A 22,740-nucleotide genomic window follows, 5' to 3' on the forward strand; every position below is an offset into this window, starting at 1 on the left:
TTTCTAGCCTACTGATAAAGATTAGCTTAATGAAGATTATTTTCAGTGTGAGGATAAATACTGGGAATGTTCATTTGTGGAAAATGTCAAATGTCTTCTGGCTAAAGGGAATCTAAAGGCAATCAAGGAGAATGCCCACACTTTCCTGCAGATGCTCCCAGATGTTTAAGCAACGTTTTTACTGGTGTTAGTTGCTGCATCAAAACTCGTCTAACCCCCATGGGTGTAATTTGTATTCAAAACTCCTTCGTCTTCTATTTCTGCACTTGCGAAATCTAGTGGACGTTCAAACAACAGATTGTATTAGGCCCACGTGTAAACATTGCCAACTGCACTGGATAATTATTTTGCCAGCCTGCAAAACAAATACTTTGCTGTCACTACACCACAATGAATGAACAGAAACAAATACAAGTTAGCAAGTATCCTACGTTGAGGAATCATTAGGTCTACCTCTTATGTGGACTGTAAACGTTGTATACAGTCTATAGATATGTTAGGACACGGTCTACATATTCATTAAAAAGTGACATTAAAATACAGGCATTATTGGCAGACTGCATGATTCCAATCCCTCAAGGCATCCATATTAGGCTACTAGACCAAACGTATATTTAGAAATGGCTTTAATCCATGAATAAATAATCCACCGGAATAAATGTCCTTAATTGAGGCCATACTAGATACATTATGGCATGGCATGGACAGACAAAGCAGCATATATGGTTCATTATATCAGTTTTATTGAAATTTCATCCAGGAACACTGGGCAATAATAAATATTTCATCAATCATCAAGAATGTACAAAAATAAAGACGCAAGGTCTCTGGGCATAACAAATTATTTCCAGCAAAACAATCATGCTTTAGTTGTTCTGAAGCCATGCTAAAGAAGTTCTACATACAAATGGACACAGAATAACGCCACAAAGCTAAAAGCATTTTCAGAATTCTATGGAGTAATCAAGATCCATATAATGTCAACCTTTTTCGACCTAAATATATAATAATACAATGTTCATACACTGTAGAATGCGATTTCACCATCCTTGTTACAAGGAAAGGACATTCTTCACTTTCACAAATGATGTAAAAAACAAAAATATTAAATCTGCATGCAACTTTTTCGCCCTTTCAGATCAGTAAGTATGTTGTGCTACGATCACCTTCAGTGCTCGAAACGTAAGGTTACATTCAGACATCTCCAGCTTAATGTTCTATAAGTTTTTTTTTTTTTTTTTTACAAAGAAACATATGTACACTGTGTGAATGCATCTCTGGTGACACCAAATAACCGGCAAAAGTTTTACCATGAAAAAAGTATTTTCAGGGGATCTTTGTTACAGGGAGGATATTTAGGGTATCTCATACGCAAAAACAAATAAACAGACAAAAGATAAACAGACATGCATTGAGGTCAATTCTTCATGTCCAATTCACAATTTACTGTACACGTTGACACCATTCTGTATCGGATGTCCCAAATTACTTCATCACGTCCTTGTTTTCACTTGTAAGTCTCGTCAGTCCCGCTGAACTGATAGGAATATGAGGGGGTGGAGGTACTTGACATATGGGGCACGGGCAAGGTAAACCTGACCAGTGCTGGAAACCGCTGCCGAGTTGAAGCGGGGGTGCAGGGGCACTCTTCATTAGGGAATGAGGTGCTCGGATGGAGGTTAGTCCCGGTAAAGTGGTGGTGAGGGTGGAGGATGTGGACGAGGACAGCGCGCTCCCGAGCAGCGGATGCACCTGATGCGCTGGGTTGCCAGAGTGCCCGCTCACTGTCCCGCAGTGGAACGTAGAATGATGTCCACCGTAGATTTCTCCAACCAGCCTTTTCATCTCGTCCAGTGAGCTGTTGAGCATCAGGATGTAGTTTCTGGCGAGCAGGAGAGTGGCAATTTTCGACAGCTTTCTCACGGACGGACCGTGTGCATAAGGCATGACTTCCCGGAGGCCGTCCATCGCCAGGTTCAAGTCATGCATCCTCTTGCGCTCCCGTCCGTTGATTTTCAGCCTCAGATGCTGAACCTCTTGTTCGGTCACTTGCTTCTTGAGTTTGTACTTGCTCCCGCCAGGTGACTTTTCCCCGTGCCTGGAAAGGTGCTCGCTCGTCATCTTCTGGAGGAGTTCGTTCTGCGTCGAGGACACTGAATTGAGGTGGTCTCTGAGATACATCCCATCCATGTCTGGTGAGGAAGATCTGCTCGAGCTGGAGTCAGAATGCATTTTATTAGCTCGGTTTGGGTAGGAGGTCGCTGCTTTCCTCTCTATCTCTGCCCTGTTTTTAAGTCACACTCGATCACCTGATTCTGTCGTTTGAGTTCCGTCCTCTTTTTGGGAAGGAGGTGTAGGTAACAACGAAGGAGTCGACACAGTGGGCTTGTTGGCCGGATAGCTGCGAGTAATCTTATCTCGCGGGTGCACCTCTTGCTCTGTGGTGAGGTAAAAGAGCGCTCGGAGTATTTATAGTGCTGCTTGAGAGAAGGGAAACAAAAGGAGCCCTCCTATTCATTTCATAATGGTCTTGTTAGGATGACGTCCCCATTATTATACAGGGCGGTGTCCTTTGACTGTCCCATTGACCAAAGGGACATCTATTCCTATTCATTGTAATGCCACCGTGGGGGGAACACTTCAGTCCTGGATCATCTGACACCAAGACAACTTAAAAACTCTGCGGCTCTCTAGAAATAATAACGGGTTAGTTTGAAAGTATTGTTTGATCAGCTTCACTTTGTTTGTAATGCATTTAAAAAAACGTTTTTATTAAAACTGTGTAGCACTCAAATTCTGGAAAACTTGACATGTGGTGGAGCCTGGTCATGCATCGTGTTTTATTGATTGTGTGTTTGGGATCGACTACTATATTCTCTAAATCGCTAGAAAATATGTTAATTTGCAGTATGCACAATCTAACTTTGTCGTGCTGTCGAGAGAGAATGAATAACATTGATGAGTTTCGCTGCGGTTTAGGATAGACTGTCAATGACGGACGCACACCCGGACGTGATTTTTGCTCACGAGCAACATAATATGATATATTCCCTAATACCACATTAATAGCCTGATAAGCAAATCGATTCTAAGTCTATTCAGCCTCATGACGTTTCAGTAATTAGCAGCTAACAAGGGGACTTCGCGAAAACGGATAAGATATTGATTTAGAATTTGATAAAAGCAAATAAGGTAGCCTATCTCACACGTTCCCGGTACATAAATTAGACTAATTCATGACATGCTATCATTATAACGTGCTATAATATGTACTTTATTTGTTCATGAATTCATTTTCAGATCCTGTATGAAAATGCATCTGTTTGACCTGATTTGACAAATCTCTCACTATTCTCAGCCATGCAGGAATCCGCATAACATTGCTTATATGTTATCTGACTCTCATGGTTGTATTTGTTATAAGTGAAGTGACCTTCCACCTTAGGTAAACACCTGCCATAACATGACATTTAGATTGGAAATTAATTTATTATATCATCACAATTATAGGCCATGTATGACAGCCCAAAAATAGTTATCCCCATCAGAGGCCAAGCTGGAAATGGAATGGGCCAGGACGCTTGATGCACAACTGCAACAGAGTAGGTAGGCTACTCAACTTCCAATCAAAAACTACATGTGGTTTTCATTTAGTTATACAAATGATTCACACAAATATGCTGTGTCATTGCTTATTAAATATAAGATTTAGTATTATGTTGAAAATATTTTTTAATTGATTATGACAACAACCACAACAACAACTATTATTATTATTATGTCTATATTAACAACAATGTTATGTCATTAGCCTGTTGTAACTGTTGTAATTCTTGTTGCTACATAAGGTGTGTAAAAATACAGACGTAATAGGCCTACCTTCTTACCCCTACAAATCTCATTAAGTGCCTTACTAAATTTGGGGGTAAAATGCGTCCACCTCCAGAATGGAAACCAAAGTTAGGCTTGAAGATGAATTGCTCAAATGTAGCAACGTAACCCGGTTTTCCTAAGGTGGTTGGTTTTAGTAGGCCTATACTCTATGCCTGCATAGCCTAATGATATTACATTAGGCCTAAATATATTGCTCATGTGGTACATGTGGTAGGCCTTCGTGGCGTATTATACCACCATTCTGAACCTTGAATTGCGTATAGTTTAAATGAAATATCTGTTCAATTCAAACAGAAAATTCTAAACTTTTTATTGGCCTAGCTATAGGCTAATAGGCTGATTATTTACTTACTTTTTCTAAATATGTAATTTACATTAGCCTACATAGGAATTCCAATCCTTTAATAAGATAACTTTCAACGAATATAATGTATCCTTATACTGTAGTAGTCTCATTTAATTTGTGGAGAGTATCAGCAATATTGTGATAAACTAGTCAATACATAAAACATGAAACATTAACGAATAAGACATTTAAAAAGTATATAGGAAAATGTTCAACATCATAATAATGCTAATTATTATAAAAGTAATAATACAAGTAATAATGATAATGATAATGATAATAATAATAATAATAACAATAATAACACCACCAATCCTCTAGTTGTGAATAATGTTATAATTGTGTTAATAACGTTCATCCTTAAAATAAAAACATTTAACCTAGAAACAGAATGTATGGCAGTGCATGCACATCAGTGAATCTTATTCTGTAGAAATGTTGATGTAGAACTATAGAACTTGTTGATGAAAACTTGTGTCCCAATGTACAGAAAAAGACCACATTTACAGAAACCACTCATTATCACTTAATTATTAATTAGTCATTTAATCTGCATTATATTGGACACAAATGTATACAACCATTTGAAGGATGACTGAAACCTAGAAGATAACTAGAGAGACATTTAACTAACTCGATAGAATTCGATAGAAATTGAACCAACTCTGTGATGAAGTATCATAAAACACATGGGAGATACTGGGAACAATATTACTGAAGTTTAAGAAAACATTGAGACTAGATAGTTCCTATCTTCAAAGGGGTATACTCTTTTGTCATGGAGGAGAGGAATAATTGAATGCACAGTAATTGGAGGGGTACAAGCATCATCCATCCAATAGTGCCAGCCACAAAAAAAAAAAATCAATCTCATATTCTACTTGGTGTTCCACAGCAATAAAATCCCCCACCATGTCATTGTTGGAATAGAAAAGAAACCATCCCTCATAAAGGTGCTGCAATGCAAAGAAAAGCGCTGGACTTCTTTGCTCTCTCTTGGTGGCATTTGAAAGTTTAAAGCTTTGAATACCAATTGCTTGAACTGGACATATGTGAATCCCTTTTAATCCTACTAATCCTGTCCCCAAGTGTTTCTTTGTCTGTGGGGCAACCACATAGATCTAAGTGAAAGTGTTCCTAATCCAGGCAATGTGGAGAAATGTCTCAATGAGAGAGAGCCAGGGGGAGAGGGAACTGCTCCGAGGCGCAGGGAGGTGAAAGGAAGGTGTCATGGTGGTTTGTGTGGCTGTGGAGTGGGGGGGGGGCTCACCTACTCACAACTGCCCCAGGGGAGGGAAACACCAATCAGCAGAATGAGTGAGGCCCCTCCCACCCTCCCACCAGTGCACTAGGCCCACGCTGCTTACCCTGCACCAAGGACCAGGACATTGGCCTAAATTGAGGATAAAATAAAAAAAAATCCCTCTTACTTAGCGGTACAGTCCCAGCAGGTTGCCTCTAATGTGCCTCAATTCATTTCTTAAGCCCCTCCGCTTTTTCATTATTCACCCCATCCCACGCTTTCTCTCTTCCCCACGCTCTCGGCGGCTTCTCCCAAAACAGACCTGATGCCATTTAGTCATACAACCCTGTTGGTCAGCTTAGAATGCTGGCAGAGAAAACAACTCCTTCAAAAGAGTCTGGTTTCTGGGCATAACAAGTGCTGTCTGAAAAAGCTTCATTGTGTGTAGCCATATGTTTTACCTGTTCATATACAGCTCATGCTAGATACTTGAAAGTTGTTCTTCAACTTTCAAATATCTTCTGTCCGATCAAAATCATCCGTAATAATCTTCTGTACGATCAAAAAATTGTGAACATAAAAAGTTCAGTATTGTGTCATCATCAAAAACAACATATAACACGCATCACATTTAATTTCCTGTGTTGCAGGAGTTTAGATGCTGTGCTCTCTAAAGCCCCGTTTATACCTGGTTCTAACATGTCTTGATCTTGTCCACATTCTGATTGAGCCCACAATTTTAGACAAGTTTAGACAATTAAAAGATGCATTGGGATCTGATCTTATAAGTGTAAACAGACAAGATCAGATCAAGATCAGGAGAAGAACAGGACAAGATCAGGATTAAGGACGCATGTTAATGGCAGGTAAAAACAGGGCTTCTGTCACCATGGCCAGAATTGGAATTAACTACTTTTATTGTGGACAGAATGAAACCTCTTGATGGACCACATTGTCAGCCCTGCATGGTCGAGGAAGTTGAACAGCCCTCCAGCTCTCCACAGTGTCTGGGTTGGATTGAAATGTACTGTATACAAAATAGTGTACTGTACACGAAAAAGTGGACTTTTACGTGTGCCTGTCTCCGAATTTAGAATAAGTAATTTGTGTCTATTTCACAATAATCTGTGATAATAGGTTGGTGTCTGAGGACCAGCACAATCCTCTGGCACAATGACCAACACTGAGCCACCCTGGATTTACTGCTTACGCCGTGGGTGAAGTGAGTTACACCATGGACAAAATTGTTTTCTTTGAGTCTTTGGGCCTTACTGTTATAAAAAATGCTTCAACTATCTTCTGTTCATAAAGTTTCACTCTTAAGTTTCATCAATCAGAACAGACAACAGAAGAACAGATACAATACCTGATCAACAGCTTTTAATGAAAGTCCATCTAACTGTTTTTTGTATTAACTTGCGGCCATTCGAAAATGAATGTATTCAGATTGAAACAGTAATTTTATTCAGCAATGCATCCTGAACACAGAATATACACATGACCAAGTTCAGGGTCGGGGTCGTGTTCAGGAGTGTGCAGCATACTGAATATTCCTTACTCTAGTTTACATGTCTATTTTACACAACATATTTCTATCTGAACGGCCTGTTACTTTGGGACTCTCCTGAACAGACCCTTGGTTCCCTGGTCTCAGCACGTAAGTCCTTTAAGAGGACCTATTCAGCAGAGACACAATATAATTAGCAGCACAACAAACCACATTTTTCAGCTGCTCCAGGGTGGCCCGCACGGCCCAGTAATGGCCCAATAACCCACGAAGGCCCAACAGTAGTAAAATGTGAATGAATCAGCAATAGTCAGCATGTAAAGTGAGTGTACTCCACCATCATCATTGAAACCAGACAGAATGAGTTCAACATCCCTGGATTGAAAAGCCCTGGTCTTGGTGGGAAACATCCTGCCACTATAAGTCTGAGCGAGGGGTCAAGGTCAGAGCCGTGTCTTGGATGTCTTCAATGTTTTGCTGAATGTTGAAGGAGTTGGTTTGATAGTGTTGCACAAGACAAATGTAATTAAATCGCTATTCTTTTCATTTTTATTTTGTTGCATCCATAGCTCTGTCTATGAATTTGAGTGTTTACATTTCTCCAGACCTATCCCTCAGCTTTTCACTGAAATAGAGGCGGGGCGGCCGATTTTGTTATTGTTTCAATTAAGGATTCTATCTTTAAGACTTTTCCAATCCAGATACTGTACCATGGTGTTGCTGAGTTAAATACGATATATCAATAAAACTTTATGTTCCTTGATTCTGTATTCTGTTATATGACAAGTAAACAAATCTTCAAATTAGAAATATCTAATTAACATTACGATCAAACAATAAAAGCTCCCTAATTAAATGGCTCACAAGGAGCTTCACCATGAATATTTAGGTTCTAATTAATATTTGGAGAGTTGTTTTGTTCTGAGAAGACATTTACATTAATTAGACAAAACAAGAACATTTACATTTCAGTGCTAAATATGCTCTTTCATGTTCTTTGTTGAATTGAAAAGTTCAGAAACAAAACTCTCTTAAGCTGTTTGAGGCATTCAGGGGTATTTAGTTCACAAAGCTGTAACTCACTTAATACTCACTCAATCAAAACTCCCTACCCAGGCCATTAGCACAGTTACTTTTTAAAGGCGTTGAAATATTGAAGCAAGCACTTGATCTAGTTGAAAACACTTTGAAAACTCTCAAGTAAGTCATGTCTTCATGATTACATTTTGAGCTTTGAAAAAGAATCTTGGAAATGCATGTAGCAGATTATTTTTACAAGAGGAAGCCTACAGTATGTCCAAGTCTGTTCTCACCCATCTCAATCTTTTCCATCCATTGATAGGATGGGCATTAATGTTGAAACATGTAAGTAATGACCTGTTGATTTTGGAGTTGTACGATGATAGAGTGGCATTACTGGTGAGGTCAGACGTGTCAGGAGGAACAAACACCCTCAAAACCTCCCTTATAGTGGTTGAGTGCTGGTATGCCTGCCTGGGTGTGGTTCTGTGCCTTCTCTCAAGCAGCCAGATGGCCCACAGGCCCTGGTTTAGCTTTAGCATGGCTCTGTCTGTCTGGTAGGTAGAGTTTGCTCACTAGAGACTTGGACTCCATCGCTGTACCAGCCCCTGAGCGCCTTCTTTTAACCGTCCCTTTCACTGGGGACAATTGTTCATCTCCCATGCCTCTTTTCAGGCTCAGTTTCAGCCTGGCAGCCCCTATTCTGCTTTTTATGTCACTTTGTGTCTGGTTCGCCCCCTTCCTATGGGTGCACATGACCAGAAAATGAAGGTTTGCATGGGGGCTCCCCAAGAAGGGAGTAGGAGAGAACAGATTAATATGTAAGCTTGGCAGATAAGCTGGACAGAGGAGGGGTGCATTGTGCTAGAGTGGGGTTACATGTAAGGAGAATAGGGACTGGCCTTGCTTTGGCAGCCAACAGGGGCTGGTGAAAAGCTCACTGTCCATTGTCTGAGCCAATCTGAGAGGGGTTGTTTCATTAATTACACATTCGCACATATCGACAAAGTGGGAGGTAAGGAGTTGAAAATGCAGATGTGTGTGTTTGTGACAAAAAACAGGCTGAAAAAAAGCCTTGATCCTGTCCAAAGGCATTTTGAACCAAAATGACCTTGCAGTCTTCAGTAAAAGATGGAGGAGAGGGAGGGGTTCTCCTCCCCACCCATACTGCTGAAGAGCATGGTGGCCCTGCTTGTTCCTTATCAATGCCCATCATAAGCAATAAAATGATCAGGTCCTCCAGAGTCCTCCTTGTATCTTGAAGCACTACCATCATATATTGCCTGGGTCGTTCCACGAAAAGAGTGCCTTTTGCGCAAGGGCGTTATGCACCCATTATTTTAGAGACCGTACTCCTCTGGAATTTTGCATTTTTCAAACACCTGAAACAGTTTTTTAAAATGCAATTTAGAGTCATAATCATTATGTCTAATTATATGTAAAAAAATATATATGTCTTTTTTTCTGCAGCGGTTATCTAAGCATACCTCTTTACTTGTTCAATTGTCATTTTAATGAGGGTGTTATTCTGACTTGTAAATTACATATCTCAATATATTGCACTAACATGCCTAGGATATTGCATCCAAATGACACTATGTGGGACCATAACACACATCAATACAGGCATGTATCATGGTATCATAATTAATACACAAATATCATGATATTATCATAAAGTGCCAGAATACATTTAAACCAAGTATTTTTCTGCGTATCTAAGCATACCTCTTGAGCTGTCTGTATCCTCCTGACTGGTGGGTCGTATTTTAAACAAACTAAATGTGCTTCTCTGCATCTGCTAAAATCTGGATAAAGGATTGAAAGGAATGACAAGAAACTGCCATGTGGGGAATCATAATTGACTAGTTTCAGCAAATGTCATCTTGTTCTTGATACCATATCTTGTTTTGAGGTGTTTAGACTGATTTCATGTCAATGCTACTATGGCTCAAATACGCTAGCTAGCTATCCAACAACTGTAACAATGTATTTGAGAGACAACAAGTGCTCATTGTGCAAATGTATTTATGTTTTCAATAAACATTGGAGACGAAATATAGTTTACATGTTGTCAACAATCTAAGCCAACCCTGTCTGTTTTGTCCCATAGTTATGCAAATGTTGGTTTTGTTAAGATGAAATCATCAACCCTGTTACTTTATTTGGCACTTAATAGGCACTTACTATAGTCAAATTTGTATTTAACCACTTGAATTGGGAAAACATATTTTTTATTAAGTTGAACATGTGCTCTTTATGACATAATTTTAACAAAAAAGAATACTACAAAATTACGCTTCTTAAAAAACACCACGAACTGCCTACACTGCTGCTTAGCCACAGAACACGTAGGGCACAATAGGTCAAGACAGCCCAGAGAAGTATCGTTTACTAATAACACATTGGGTAAACATTGTCTTTATCAGCTAAGAGATCCCCATCATGGATGGTATGTAGTGCTTTCCAGTTGGAAGGGAACTTCTTCCTCCCAGTCACCATTACCATCGCTCTCCAGGCCACTAGCACACCCCTTGTAGACAGTCTGGGAGGGGACTCACTCTACATCTGTTCATAGCTATTTTGAATAGCTTTTTGTCATTCTTGATTTTGCAAAAGAATGTAACAATTCAGCTTTGACCAAATAGGAAAGTCCAGTGTTATCAAGTAGAGAGTACATTGTGATCACTCTGAGGAAGTTAACTAAACTTTAAGAGCAGTTACGATTTTTGCAAACATTTACCATTCTTTTACAGAATGAGGAAGTAGTTTGTGGCCATGAAGATTGTGTGACAACAATATGACCGAGCTACCCTGCTCATCTCAAGGAGCTTACTTGCAGCACCTTACTCTCCAAAGAAACTGATTGAAAATGTGCATTTATGAGCAGCCATGATTTTATAGCGATATAAAGCCTGTCAAACTCTCACCCCCAGTCTTTTTCTTTACTCTAGGCTGGATGTTAGTCCTGGGGGTCATTCCTGAACAAACTCTTAATGTTGGTGGCCGTTCCTCTCCTTCTACGATCTCCTGTCTTTTTTTCTGCGTTCCCTCTGTCTTTCTTTTTATCGCACCCAAACACAAGAGTCGCAGGCGGGGATGTCTCAACCAAACACAAGAGTCGCAGGCGGGGATGTCTCAACCAAACACAAGAGTCGCAGGCGGGGATGTCTCAACCAAACACAAGAGTCGCAGGCGGGGATGTCTCAACCAAACACAAGAGTCGCAGGCGGGGATGTCTCAACCAAACACAAGAGTCGCAGGCGGGGATGTCTCAACCAAACACAAGAGTCGCAGGCGGGGATGTCTCAACCAAACACAAGAGTCGCAGGCGGGGATGTCTCAACCAAACAGCAGCAACAGAAAGGGCTGCAGAGGAACAAGAAAATAAACGCACAGCCTTCCTGTAAATACAGCAAATTAATTCAAATCTCCCTGTACAGTATATACATGTACATGGAAACTTGTCTCAAAACTGTTACAACAAATGTACCAGAAATTAATGACTGAAAGTTTTCCTCTAGTCATAGTATAAAGAGTAGGAATAGTATGAAAGTATCATCTAGTCAGGCTGCTGCTCCAAAAGCTGATAGAGATTCTGTTGGGAAGGTTATAGGATGTGTCTAAAAAGAACATGTGAGCCTTGCCTCCGGCCTGTCAATCACACTACCCTGATGACTATAAGCTGGCCGTCATGTAGTCATTAGAACTAATGAACCCTTACATGAAACAGAGCACACCTCTCACTCTCTCCTCTTCACCTCCCGGTTCACCCTGTAGCGGTCCCCTGGGAGCCAAGACCAGACCCACCACTGAGACAACATAGCTCCTTAGCACTCACTTTTTAAAAAACATTTTTTTATTTCTTAGCACTCACTTGTCAAGGGCCATTATTTTGCGTCAAATACCAGTATGGCCTCCAGCTCACTTCATGGTTAAACTAATGTTGAGGTAATTAATGCACAAGGCAGACAGGAGGTAGTCGCAGCCTCACCTGTATAACTGTAGCATTGAGAGCTAGTTGATATGCTTTTGACCAATCATAGGGACTCCTCTTGCCAATCACTAAGTTGTAGTTGGATTGGAAAAAAGTGTAACATCAGTATATTATTTACAGTATATTATTTATCTATAGAAAATAAGCAATTATCTTGTGTGGGAGATCTGGAAATAAATGCTGTACTATCCCAAATGTTCTGTGGTGTATTTCCAACATAATTACTTTATTTATTTTATTTGCATGGAATTGCATTTTTTTTAGTACAGTAGTTCCTTATCATTTCCAAACTATTTCAGTGCTTCAATAGAACCCGTACACTCTGTACATTCTTCAAATCATCTGCCGTGGAGTGAGACATTTTTGGCAAGTGTAATGAGTTTGAATATTCTTCTGGATACCCAAATTCCTTTTCAGATGGTCCACATAAAAATTGTACATTAATAAGACAAAAGCAAATTGAGCCACACCAATTCATTCATGGCTGTGGTTGTTTGAATCTTCGCCCATAAATGAATAGCTAATAGGCCTATGATAGGAGATGCAGCAATTTGGGGTATTAGTCTCATTTGTCGCCGTTTCTTGTCAAAGCAGAATCGTCCTCTCTGTGTAAGGAGAAATTTTCAAAGAAACAAATCATTTGCATATATAAATGATCCCTCTGAGAGTAGCTTTAAAGGGATTGTGTATGTGTGTGTGTGCATGCGTGTGCGCACATAGGGGTGGAGTGGGGGGGAGGGTGTAGAGCGAGAGGTGGCTAAGCAAGAGAGACAACGTGTCACACAGACCATAGCGGCAGTTGTTGGAGAAAGCTATCCGTGTTCCAAAATGATGGAACATACGGGTTAGAAGAAAAAAGGATGAATGGTGCAAATCTTTCAGTAACGGTGGGGAGCAGTGAGAGACGGATCATTTGGAGATATTATGAGAGTCATTCTAGCCCGCCCAGGCAATGGAAGGGAGTATGGGACATGTCTGTCTGTGGCTCTCTCTTAGGGCCTATGTTTTTGTGCTCCTCCTGGCCCCGCTCTGTTTTGTCAGCACATCAGCTAATGGAGAAAGTTAATTGTGTTGGTTGTGAGGCCACCTGTCACACCAGCCTCATTTCCATACTAATGGGGTGAGAGTGGCACGGACAGAATGCCTTGCCGATGACTGGGAATCATGTGGGTTCTATTCACCAGCTTACTCCTAAAGATATATACATGTACGCATGCGTTAAATGTTTACCGCACACACACACACACACACACACACCACACACACACACACACACACACACACACACACACACACACACACACACACACACACACACACACACACACACACACACACACACACACACACACCACACACACACACACACACACACTATCAGAGATCCTAAAACTGATCTAAGTTACTAGAAGTACAATTGAAATCTCAAATCTCAAAAGCTGAATAATAGAATCAACCATTTTCATATATTTTTCTTCCTAATAGAAATGGACAACAGCCTGAAAAACAGACCAAAAAGATCCCAAAATATGTCATGTTTGTTGTTGGTTTGATCAGATTGTAAATCTAAACATATATTCAACACCAGCTTCTCTAATAAAACACATAAAAACAAAAGGGCTGAGTTTGAATGTGTGTTTTTACAGGGCCATCTGTACTCTTATAATTGTCCTCCAGTCCCTTTGGATACATCACTCACTCAGTCAGTCAGTCAGTCTGTCTGTCTATTCCTGTCAGTCACAAGGTACTGGTGTAGGATCTTAATTTGAGCCAGTTTGCTACAGCAGGAAAATAATCCTGCAGCAACAGGAAATGTGAATTATTATATGGATTATTATTACTGGTCATTTTTGTAGGGGTTGATAAAAATAATTGTAAAGGAAAATCAAGTCTGAAATTTCAAAGTGAAAATTACAAACTTCAGAAGCCTTTCTAAACCTCAAATACACTAGAAGTTTGATGTTTCCTGCATCTCCTGCAAGAGGGTGATCAAATTAAGATCCTACATCTGTACCGTATCAGATGTATTGAATCTGTAGAATTACAAAGGTGCTCTTTAACTGATGATGAATAGTCTTGCGCCATAGCAATCATGTAGCTTAATGTCTTTAATCAAATAGTCTTAAAGCGATGTTTACAACTCCTTAAGCAAGAGGACAAAGGCCATCAATAGTTTTCTCAAAGTTGGATACTGTAACATATTCTGTTAGGCACATTTGAACAGAATCTTAATGGGACTTACTTAAAGTAATATACTTGTTCCTGTCCTTTTTACAAATTGTGTGTTGAATAATTGACAGTTTAGGCCTGTCAACAGAGTTAAGCATCTTTATGTGACATTGTGCAAAAACATTAAATCACAGACTTTCATATGGGGCTGTGGTGTGTGTGGCTGTGAGCTATAAAAGCCAACAGCGCACCCCACATTTTTCAAGTTTGTTTGACATATTTAAAATGCTAATAACCAGTTTATTATGTGCTATATCAAATGCAAATGCTTTGTTTTACTGCTGCAAAGTTCAGCCAACATTTGCATTAGCATATCTTATGTCTGTCTCCTTAGCATGCAGTGGTGGAATGAACCCAGCCAACAGCTCTATAAATTACATGAAACAGTCGCATTAGATAAACAAGCTAAAATGATGTTGCCATTAAGACCTGCAGCAGTGTCTCTCGCCTAAATGAAGGTGCCTGGCCCTGGCAGCATATGGTACACAAATTCCTTCAAATCAACATAATCCAAACATTATCTGGACGTGTCAAAAGAAGCAGGTGGATTTTAAAACAATCATGTAAACAGCCTCTTTACGACATTGCAGAAAACGGCTAAATGTGTCTCTTTTAATATTCTCCTGCTTGCCAGCTCATGTGAAGGAGAAAGATGGGGGTTCATCCCATACATCTCTATTTAGTGGTAAACACAATGTAACTTTAGTTAATTATCAATTTACTTAGATGCACTGACTTCAATTTTAGAGATGTAGTATATCATACCAAAATTGTCTTTGATAGGTAGGTGATTATAGTTGGTTATTGTACTGTTTCACCATGAAAGGGTTTGTGTTAGCTTTGTGTTGACTAATGGAGCTGGTAATAGTTTTTATGGTAAATTGGATGCAAATTATTTAAATGCTGTGTGGTTACTGTACTTTGTAAAATACAAAATGACTTTAATATTTCAACCATAAATCAATTAAACAGTGACACATTTGTTAGATAGGTTGAACTTTTTGTTACGCCGTTGACTGCATGCAGAATATCATCCCTGCACATGCTGCATGTATTACGTAAAGCTTTGGATTTGACCTGTTGAGCGAGTATGGACGCACTGATCCAGGGACATCTATTCTTACCCTAATCCTCACCATAACCATGAAATGCCAAATGAATGGGATGACACAGTAAACAGTATAATGATCAGGGCACCACTCATGGTCATGGAACCCCCTAGTTCGGCCAATCATCCTCAATCTAATCCCAGTATTAGGCTAACAAAGCAAGCGCCTTCCTCCCCAACTTTCAACAGATGGCCTGACGTTCGTCTCCCTGGACAGGACGCCTAGCTGTGTGGACCACACTGGGTCACCAGAGGAACGAGGAGACATGGCCACAGCCCTGTCCTCTGCTGACTGCTTGTCTTTGGGCAAGTCTCCACTCTGCCTCAGCATCTCCCTATCTCAGACACACTCACCCCCGCACTGCAGCAACGTCTGGCAGATTGCAGCAGAGACACCACTCTCCATCTGCACCTAAAGATCCGCATGCCCTGACAATGAGGTGACCATGTCATCGCCGGCACAGAAGCAGAGAGGCTAGTGGGGAGGGAAGGATGCTGTGTGTGGGTTAGGAGGGAGGGACACATTAACAAGCTATAAGCTCAACTGCCTTATCCATAATGCATTGTCTGGGCCAATTTACATGGTGTTGGACCCTTTGGGAAAAGAGGATCATCAATCACATTACTTTATTAGCTTTTCTCCCTTACCCTCTCCCATTTCTCCCTTACCCTCTCCCATTTCTCCCGTACCCTCTCCCATTTCTCCCTTACCCTCTCCCATTTCTCCCGTACCCTCTCCCATTTCTCCCTTACCCTCTCCCCTTTCTCCATTATCCTCTCCCATTTCTCCCTTTCCCTCTCCCCTTTCTCCCTTACCCTCTCCCCTTTCTCCCTTAACCTCTCCAATTTCCTCCTTACCCTCTCCCATTTCTCCCTTACCCTCTCCCCTTTCTCCTTACCTCTTCCCATTCCTCCTTACCCTCTCCCCTTTCTCCTTACCCTTCTCCCTTTCTCCCCTTTCTTCTCCCCTTTCTCCCCTTACCCTCTCCCCTTTCTCCCCTTTCCTCTCCCTTTTCTCCTTTTCGCCGCCTTTCATATCCCTTTCTTTCTCGGAGGAGGCCCTTTCGGACTCGGCCGCTGTGTGGGATTCATCGGGCGCGGACGAGGGACCACGGCGGTGTCTTCACGGGTGAAGCGGGTGCATCAGGCCTTCCCTCTCCCCCATGAAATTAATACGCCGGGATAGAAGAGACTGGAGTGGGAAAGGGGAGAGGATAGGGGAGAATGGGAGAGGGTAAGGGAGAAAGGGGAGAGGGTAAGGGATAAATGGGAGAGGGAAAGGGAGAAAGGGAGAAAAGGGAGAAAGGGATAAAGGGGCGAAAAGGGAGAAAGGGGAGAGGGGAAAGGGAGAAAGGGGAGAGGGTAAGGGGAGAAGGGGAAGTAAGAATGGTGAGAAGGGGTAAGAGGTAGAAGTAGAGGTAAGAGGAAATGAGTGGGTAGACGCGTAGACGAAGAAAGACAGCACGGAGACACATATGGAGAGGGTATTACGGCTCGCTCGCAGAAGGAATGATGCGGGATGAAATACTTCAAGAAGTACTGTGTATCGGGTGAGATAATGGATCGTCACGGGTTAAGGAGTGAAACTTCTCGGAACGCTATGTCGTCCGCTCCTCTCAACTGGGAGACACAGCTGGCATTGAGTCTCCCTTTCCCTCGGTCGGAGAGCGCGAGGGGAATGTAATGCGCGTCGCCTATTGACCGCTGCGATCACTTGGAGAAATGGCACGCACGGGTACAGGGTATGACACACGGCTTATCCTCACGTGTTCGCGAGCTCACGGGCACCTATATCTACCCGTCGTCACGACACGGTACTACGCGGCTGTAGTACTAATGGGCAGCGTATGCCGCGTCACCCTTCGGGATCTCGACAGTATGCGTGATCGCACGGGTAAAGCGCGCAGAAATGCGTGTAAGAGGTCGCCCCTTTTAATCCTTTCTCTCCTCCTGTTCTCTCCTTTCCCGTTCACTTCTCCTTTTCCTTTTCCATCTCCCCTTTGTCCCCTTTCTCTCTTTTCTCCCCTTTCTCCCTTTTCTCCCATTTTCTCCATTTCCCTCTACCCTTTCTTACTTTCCCTCTTCTATTTTTTTTGTTCCCCCGTTTTGTCATGGTTGTTGTGCCGAGTGCAACTGGCCCCATAAAAAACTCCAAACAGCTTAATTGCTGGGTTGTAAAAAATGTGCACGTTTGTGATGCCCAGAGTTAGGGATTTGAGGGAGTTGGTTACAGGGGTAGGAGGGAGTATTAGTGTTGGTAGTGGAAGTTAAAAATGTTTTATGTGGCATCACCCTCATCAAATACATTTACATGATTTCCCCCTGAATATATTCCCAACTGAATTACAAGAATCTGGACCAGTTTCAGGTTAAGGATCTGTTAGGGTCAAACACGGTTTTGTCACCATGAACTTGTGATACATGCCTGGATTACTAAACAGTCTCATTTTCAGACCAGTCTTTATAACAACAACAAAAACAACTAATCATGAATACTCTCATTATCATTAAATCCCTAGTTACTAAAGCAGAATTTGTCTGTTGATGACTGACCAAATAAATAGGTGAGGATAATTTTATAACAGTAAGTATATTGACAAAGGAAACACCAATTGGTTCCACATTTAGGTCAAGAAAATTGTTTTTTCTTTAGCGATAGAATTTTGAGAATGATGAATTGGAATGGGCATAATCTACAGAATCTACAAGATAAAGAATGAAATTGAAGTTAAAGTTGTTAATATTTGTAAATCAATTAACTGAATTCATAAATTCTGATCTCATTACCAATAACTAACAAAGCCTAATAAGCCACATTTATAAAATTAAATATGCGCACATTCTTTGATGAAAAATGTAATGTAATTATTTGCTAATGTAGCAAAATGTGGCAATGTATAGAGGCACTGTTGATATTTTTAAGTAAAATATGGAACACAAATGTTTTGAAAACAGTAGAAGCATTTATCAACACCTGAAATAAACATGTATATTTTATTGTAATAGGGGGAATTAAGAAAATAAATAGAGCACAGAATCTATTATCAGTTAAGATTTGTTTGTGTTTATATTTTTCTCAAAATTCCACTTTTAAAGAAGAGAACAAAAAAATAGATAATTATTGATGAAAAAGTGGAGTAAACGAAAGATGGTTTACAAGACGTACAGTCTTGATGCGCTTGTGGAAGACGTAAAAGTAGCAAAATATAGTGTTTTTCCTATAGGTTGCAGCAAATGGAGAAAGTTGTGAGAGGCAGGCTACACCACAGTCACAAGCCATGCAGTGTGCTGCCACAGCCTCACCTCTACAGCACCTCTCTACTAATGCCAGTCAGCCATACTAATACTGGTAATCACTGCAAATGAGAGGGATAGATGAGATGGTGAAGGAGCGCTGCTGCCGTGTGTGAGGGGAGGGCAGGGAGAGGAAGTCAGGGGTGGGCAGGGAGGGAGAGGAAAATCAACGGTGTCCTAAACCCATCAAAGTGCCAGTTTGTTTAATTGTTGGCACATCAACAGAGCAGACGAGAGCTCCCACCTTCCTCCCTCCCTCCCTAACTCACTCATTACCATCACCCCAACTCTGTCCATAATACACCAGACTCCTCAACACCCTGACAATGGGACAACAAACTGCCCTGAAAAAGGGGATTATAATTGCAATCATATATGTGGGTTTTTTAACATGCACAGCATACTGTACCATTAGTATCACAAATAAGTAATAATTTGCTAATGACAACATTATGTTGAGTCAGTTTAGGGGCAATTAAAGTGAGTGATATTTACATATGCCTAATGAATCACAGTGCGTGGCAGCTTGAGGGAGGCTAATGAATATTCATCCAGGCATTCTCACCCGCCGCAGCAGTTTATAAACTGAATTATGGTTGATTTGCCCTTTTAAAAAATGAACATGGGCGCATCTCCCACAAGGAGGGAATGAACAATAAAGGCTGATTATAAAAATGTTTTAGTGGTAAACTGCCGGTGAGGAGATCAGAGGCTGATTTTTATAGACTTCCCCAGCTTTCATAAAGAGCACGCCTTTGCGTCTTTGTGAAAAGTGAGGGACCAATCTGCCCACCTCCTTTTGGACTCAAGATGGCACTGGGGCCAATGGTATGGCAGTGATTTGCCCTGTAATTTCCCATGCTTGGCAGTTTAGTTCTAACCCCTCAGGTGCAGGTTCAACAGGCAATCAGTACATCACACAACTTACAGTATATGTTTTATCATGCAAATACTACTGTCAGTTTAGCAGGTGCTACACCACATGATAAAGGACAGGCAAGAATATACAAAAGGCTGTAGAATGTTCATAAATATAATTGTATTATTATGTTATTTGTGTGTGCAAAATGCATTTACTGCACTTTAAAACTCAAAATGTCAAGTTATGTGATCTTAACAGCACACTCAGCCATTCGGTTTATGTTTATGATACAAACTTTTTTCTTCCCATTGCTCACAGTAGATGAAAGGTACTTTCAATTTGTTTCATGAAGTTCTGAAACACTGGGACCCATGTATACCATAATATAGTTCCATGAGTGTCACTTTGGTCCTGTTCACTATAGAGTGTCTTTAGAAAGTATTCATACACCTTGACTTATTCCACATGTTGTTGTGTTACAGCCTGAATTCAAAATTGACTAAATATATTGTTTTCTCACCCATCTACAAACAATACCCCATAATGACAAAAATAAAACATGTTTTTAGAAATGTTTGCATATTTATTGAAAATGAAATACAGAAATATCTCATTTACATAAGTATTCACACCCCTGAGTCAATACATGTTAGAATCACCTTTGGCAGCGATTACAGCTGTACATCCTTCTGGGTAAGTCTCTAAGGCCTTTACACACCTGGATTGTACAACATTTGCCCATTATTCTTTTTAAAATTCTTTAAGCTCTGTCAAATTGGTTGTTAATCATTGCTCGATAACCATTTTCAAGTCTTGCCATAGATTTTCAAGCAGATTTATGTCAAAACTGTAACTTGGCCACTCAGGAACGTTGACTGTATCCTTGGTAAGCAACTCCATTGTAGATTTGGCCTTTTGTTTTAGGTTATTGTCCTGCTGAAAGGTGAATTCCTCTCCCAGTGTCTGGTGGAAAGCAGACGGACCCAGGTTTTCCTTTAGGATTTTGCCTGTGGCTCCATTCTGTTTATTTTTTATCCTGAAAAACTCCTCAGTCCTTAATGATTACAAGCATACCCTTTTCTCCTACCACAGCCATTAAACTCTGTAACTGTTTTAGTCACAATTGGCCTCATTGTGAAATCCCTGAGCATTTTCCTTCCTTTCCCGGCAACTGAGTTAGCAAGGATGCCTGTATCTTTGTAGTGACTGGGTGTATTGATACACCATCCAAAGTGTAATTAATAACTTCACCATGCTCAAAGGGATAATCAATGTCTGCTTTTTTTAACCAATAGGTGAACTTCTTTGCGAGACATTGGAAAACCTTCCTGGTCTTTGTGGTTGAATCTGTATTTGAAATTCACTGCTGGACTGAGGAATCTCACAGATAATTGTCCGTGTGGGGTGCAGAAAAGAGGTGGTCATTAAAAAATCATGTTAAACACTATTATTGCACACAGTGAGTCCATGCAACATATTATGTGAATTGTTAAGCACATATTTAGGCTTCCCACAACAAATGGGTTGAATACTTATAGACTCAAGACATTTCAGCTTGTCATTTTTTATTAATTTGTAAACATTTCGAAAAAAATCATAATTCCACTTTAACATTATGGGGTAGGGCCAGTGTAGGGTCAATGACAAAAAAATCTAAACTTAATCAATTTTAAATTCAGGCTGCAACACAACAAAATGTGTAAAAAGTCAAGGGGTGAGAATACTTTCTGAAGGCACTGTAGGGCAGTGATCGAATACAGTAAAGCATTTGCTCTGTATGACTGTGGTTACATTTCTCATTGGTAAAGTCCATTGACCACCAGCCTCCCTTTAGAAAGGCAGCAGATAAAATGTTGTGGTTGGCTAAATACTGAATTCAATAAATATAAAATACTAAGCAAGAACAAACTTGTATATTGTTCGTGTGCACCCTATCTCCACATTGAAGGCCCATTGACCAAACCATACAATTAGAAGTCTTATTCTATATGGACCAAACCCTCATTGTATACCATGTATCAATCAAGATTCTCTCATCTTTGTCTTGGTATGAATAAGCCATGGATTAATACACTGCAGTAACCAACCTTAACAATAAGATTGTAGTTATTAAAAACAGCTACATGTGGAGTGAATGCAACCACTTGATGGTGAGGGAACCAATCAATATTGAAATTCAAGACCTGCCTATACACCCAATTCTAGTTCATGCTGTTGAGAACTGTTTTTGAGTAAGATATTTTGGTACCATCTGTGTTTTGTACTTTCATGGAGTATTTAAACCATTGCAGAATATGGAGCATCTGCTTTGTGCATGTCAATTTGGATGATAGGCCACCTTTCATTCTGTGACATTCTCACCATGTAACATGTCTGCCCCCTTGTGTTACTTTTTGCATATTTCCCAAAAATCACTTTTTACAACTTTATCCAATAGATGTCACTGCTGCTTAGGATTGATATCACCAAGCATTAGCTTTAGGCTAGCTAGACAATAGCAAAGATTGTCTATTATATTGAAAAGATAGTCAAGTGACCGCTCTAACAATGGAAATACATGTCCTCAAAGATGGAAGGCAGGCGGGAGGAGGCAAGATCAGGTGGGACCATTCTAGCCAATGAGAGGGCAGAGACGGGTGTGAACAACAGGCCATAGAGATAGAAGACTCCTCTTTGTATCTGTGCCACTATAGCGTCTGTGACAGCATGAGCAGCGCCATTTAGGCTATATCAATTTTAAAGTAGTCCATTTTCTTCTTCTTTATTGGCTGATTGCGCCCAACTCATAGGAATCTCCACCCAGTTGACTACTTTAAAATGGTGGAAGCCCTAAATAGCAATGTCCATGCTAAAGCGGGTTATATTCACGATGAGTCCTCTATCTATCTCTATGACAACAGGCACAACTCCCATATAAAGTCGTTTTTCCCCCAATTATATCAGTGCATTTGTAACAACCGAACCATTACGAAACGTCTATTCGATCAAATAAGCCTCACGTAGCATATTAGCAATTATATTTTTGTTGACCAAATAAGACACCACACAAAAAATGTCCCACTTAGTGGGCATATTTTCGTAGACGATTTTGGGCGGAGTAAAACCTCTCTCTTCGCCTCTTCCTCTTTGACTATAGTGACACAGCGCTAGTAATGACTCAAGTTTAACTTCAGTATTGTACTGTATACCGTATGAAATCAAATTGTTGCAGTTTAATTGATCAAGCTGTCTGTCATGATT

At 40.5% G+C, this 22,740-nt stretch overlaps 1 protein-coding gene across 1 annotated transcript; it reads right to left on the reverse strand.

Annotated features, from left to right (window-relative positions):
• Positions 1–721: 721 nt before the first annotated feature.
• Positions 722–2,506, reverse strand: LOC111967054 (oligodendrocyte transcription factor 3-like). Its single transcript, XM_023991959.2, has one exon. It carries the CDS (start codon positions 2,230–2,232, stop codon positions 1,486–1,488), a length of 747 nt encoding a protein of 248 aa, XP_023847727.1. The 5' UTR covers positions 2,233–2,506; the 3' UTR covers positions 722–1,485.
• Positions 2,507–22,740: the final 20,234 nt, after the last annotated feature.

Source organism: Salvelinus sp. IW2-2015, linkage group LG8, assembly GCF_002910315.2.
Source record: "Salvelinus sp. IW2-2015 linkage group LG8, ASM291031v2, whole genome shotgun sequence".
Classification (NCBI taxonomy): Eukaryota; Metazoa; Chordata; class Actinopteri; order Salmoniformes; family Salmonidae; genus Salvelinus; species Salvelinus sp. IW2-2015.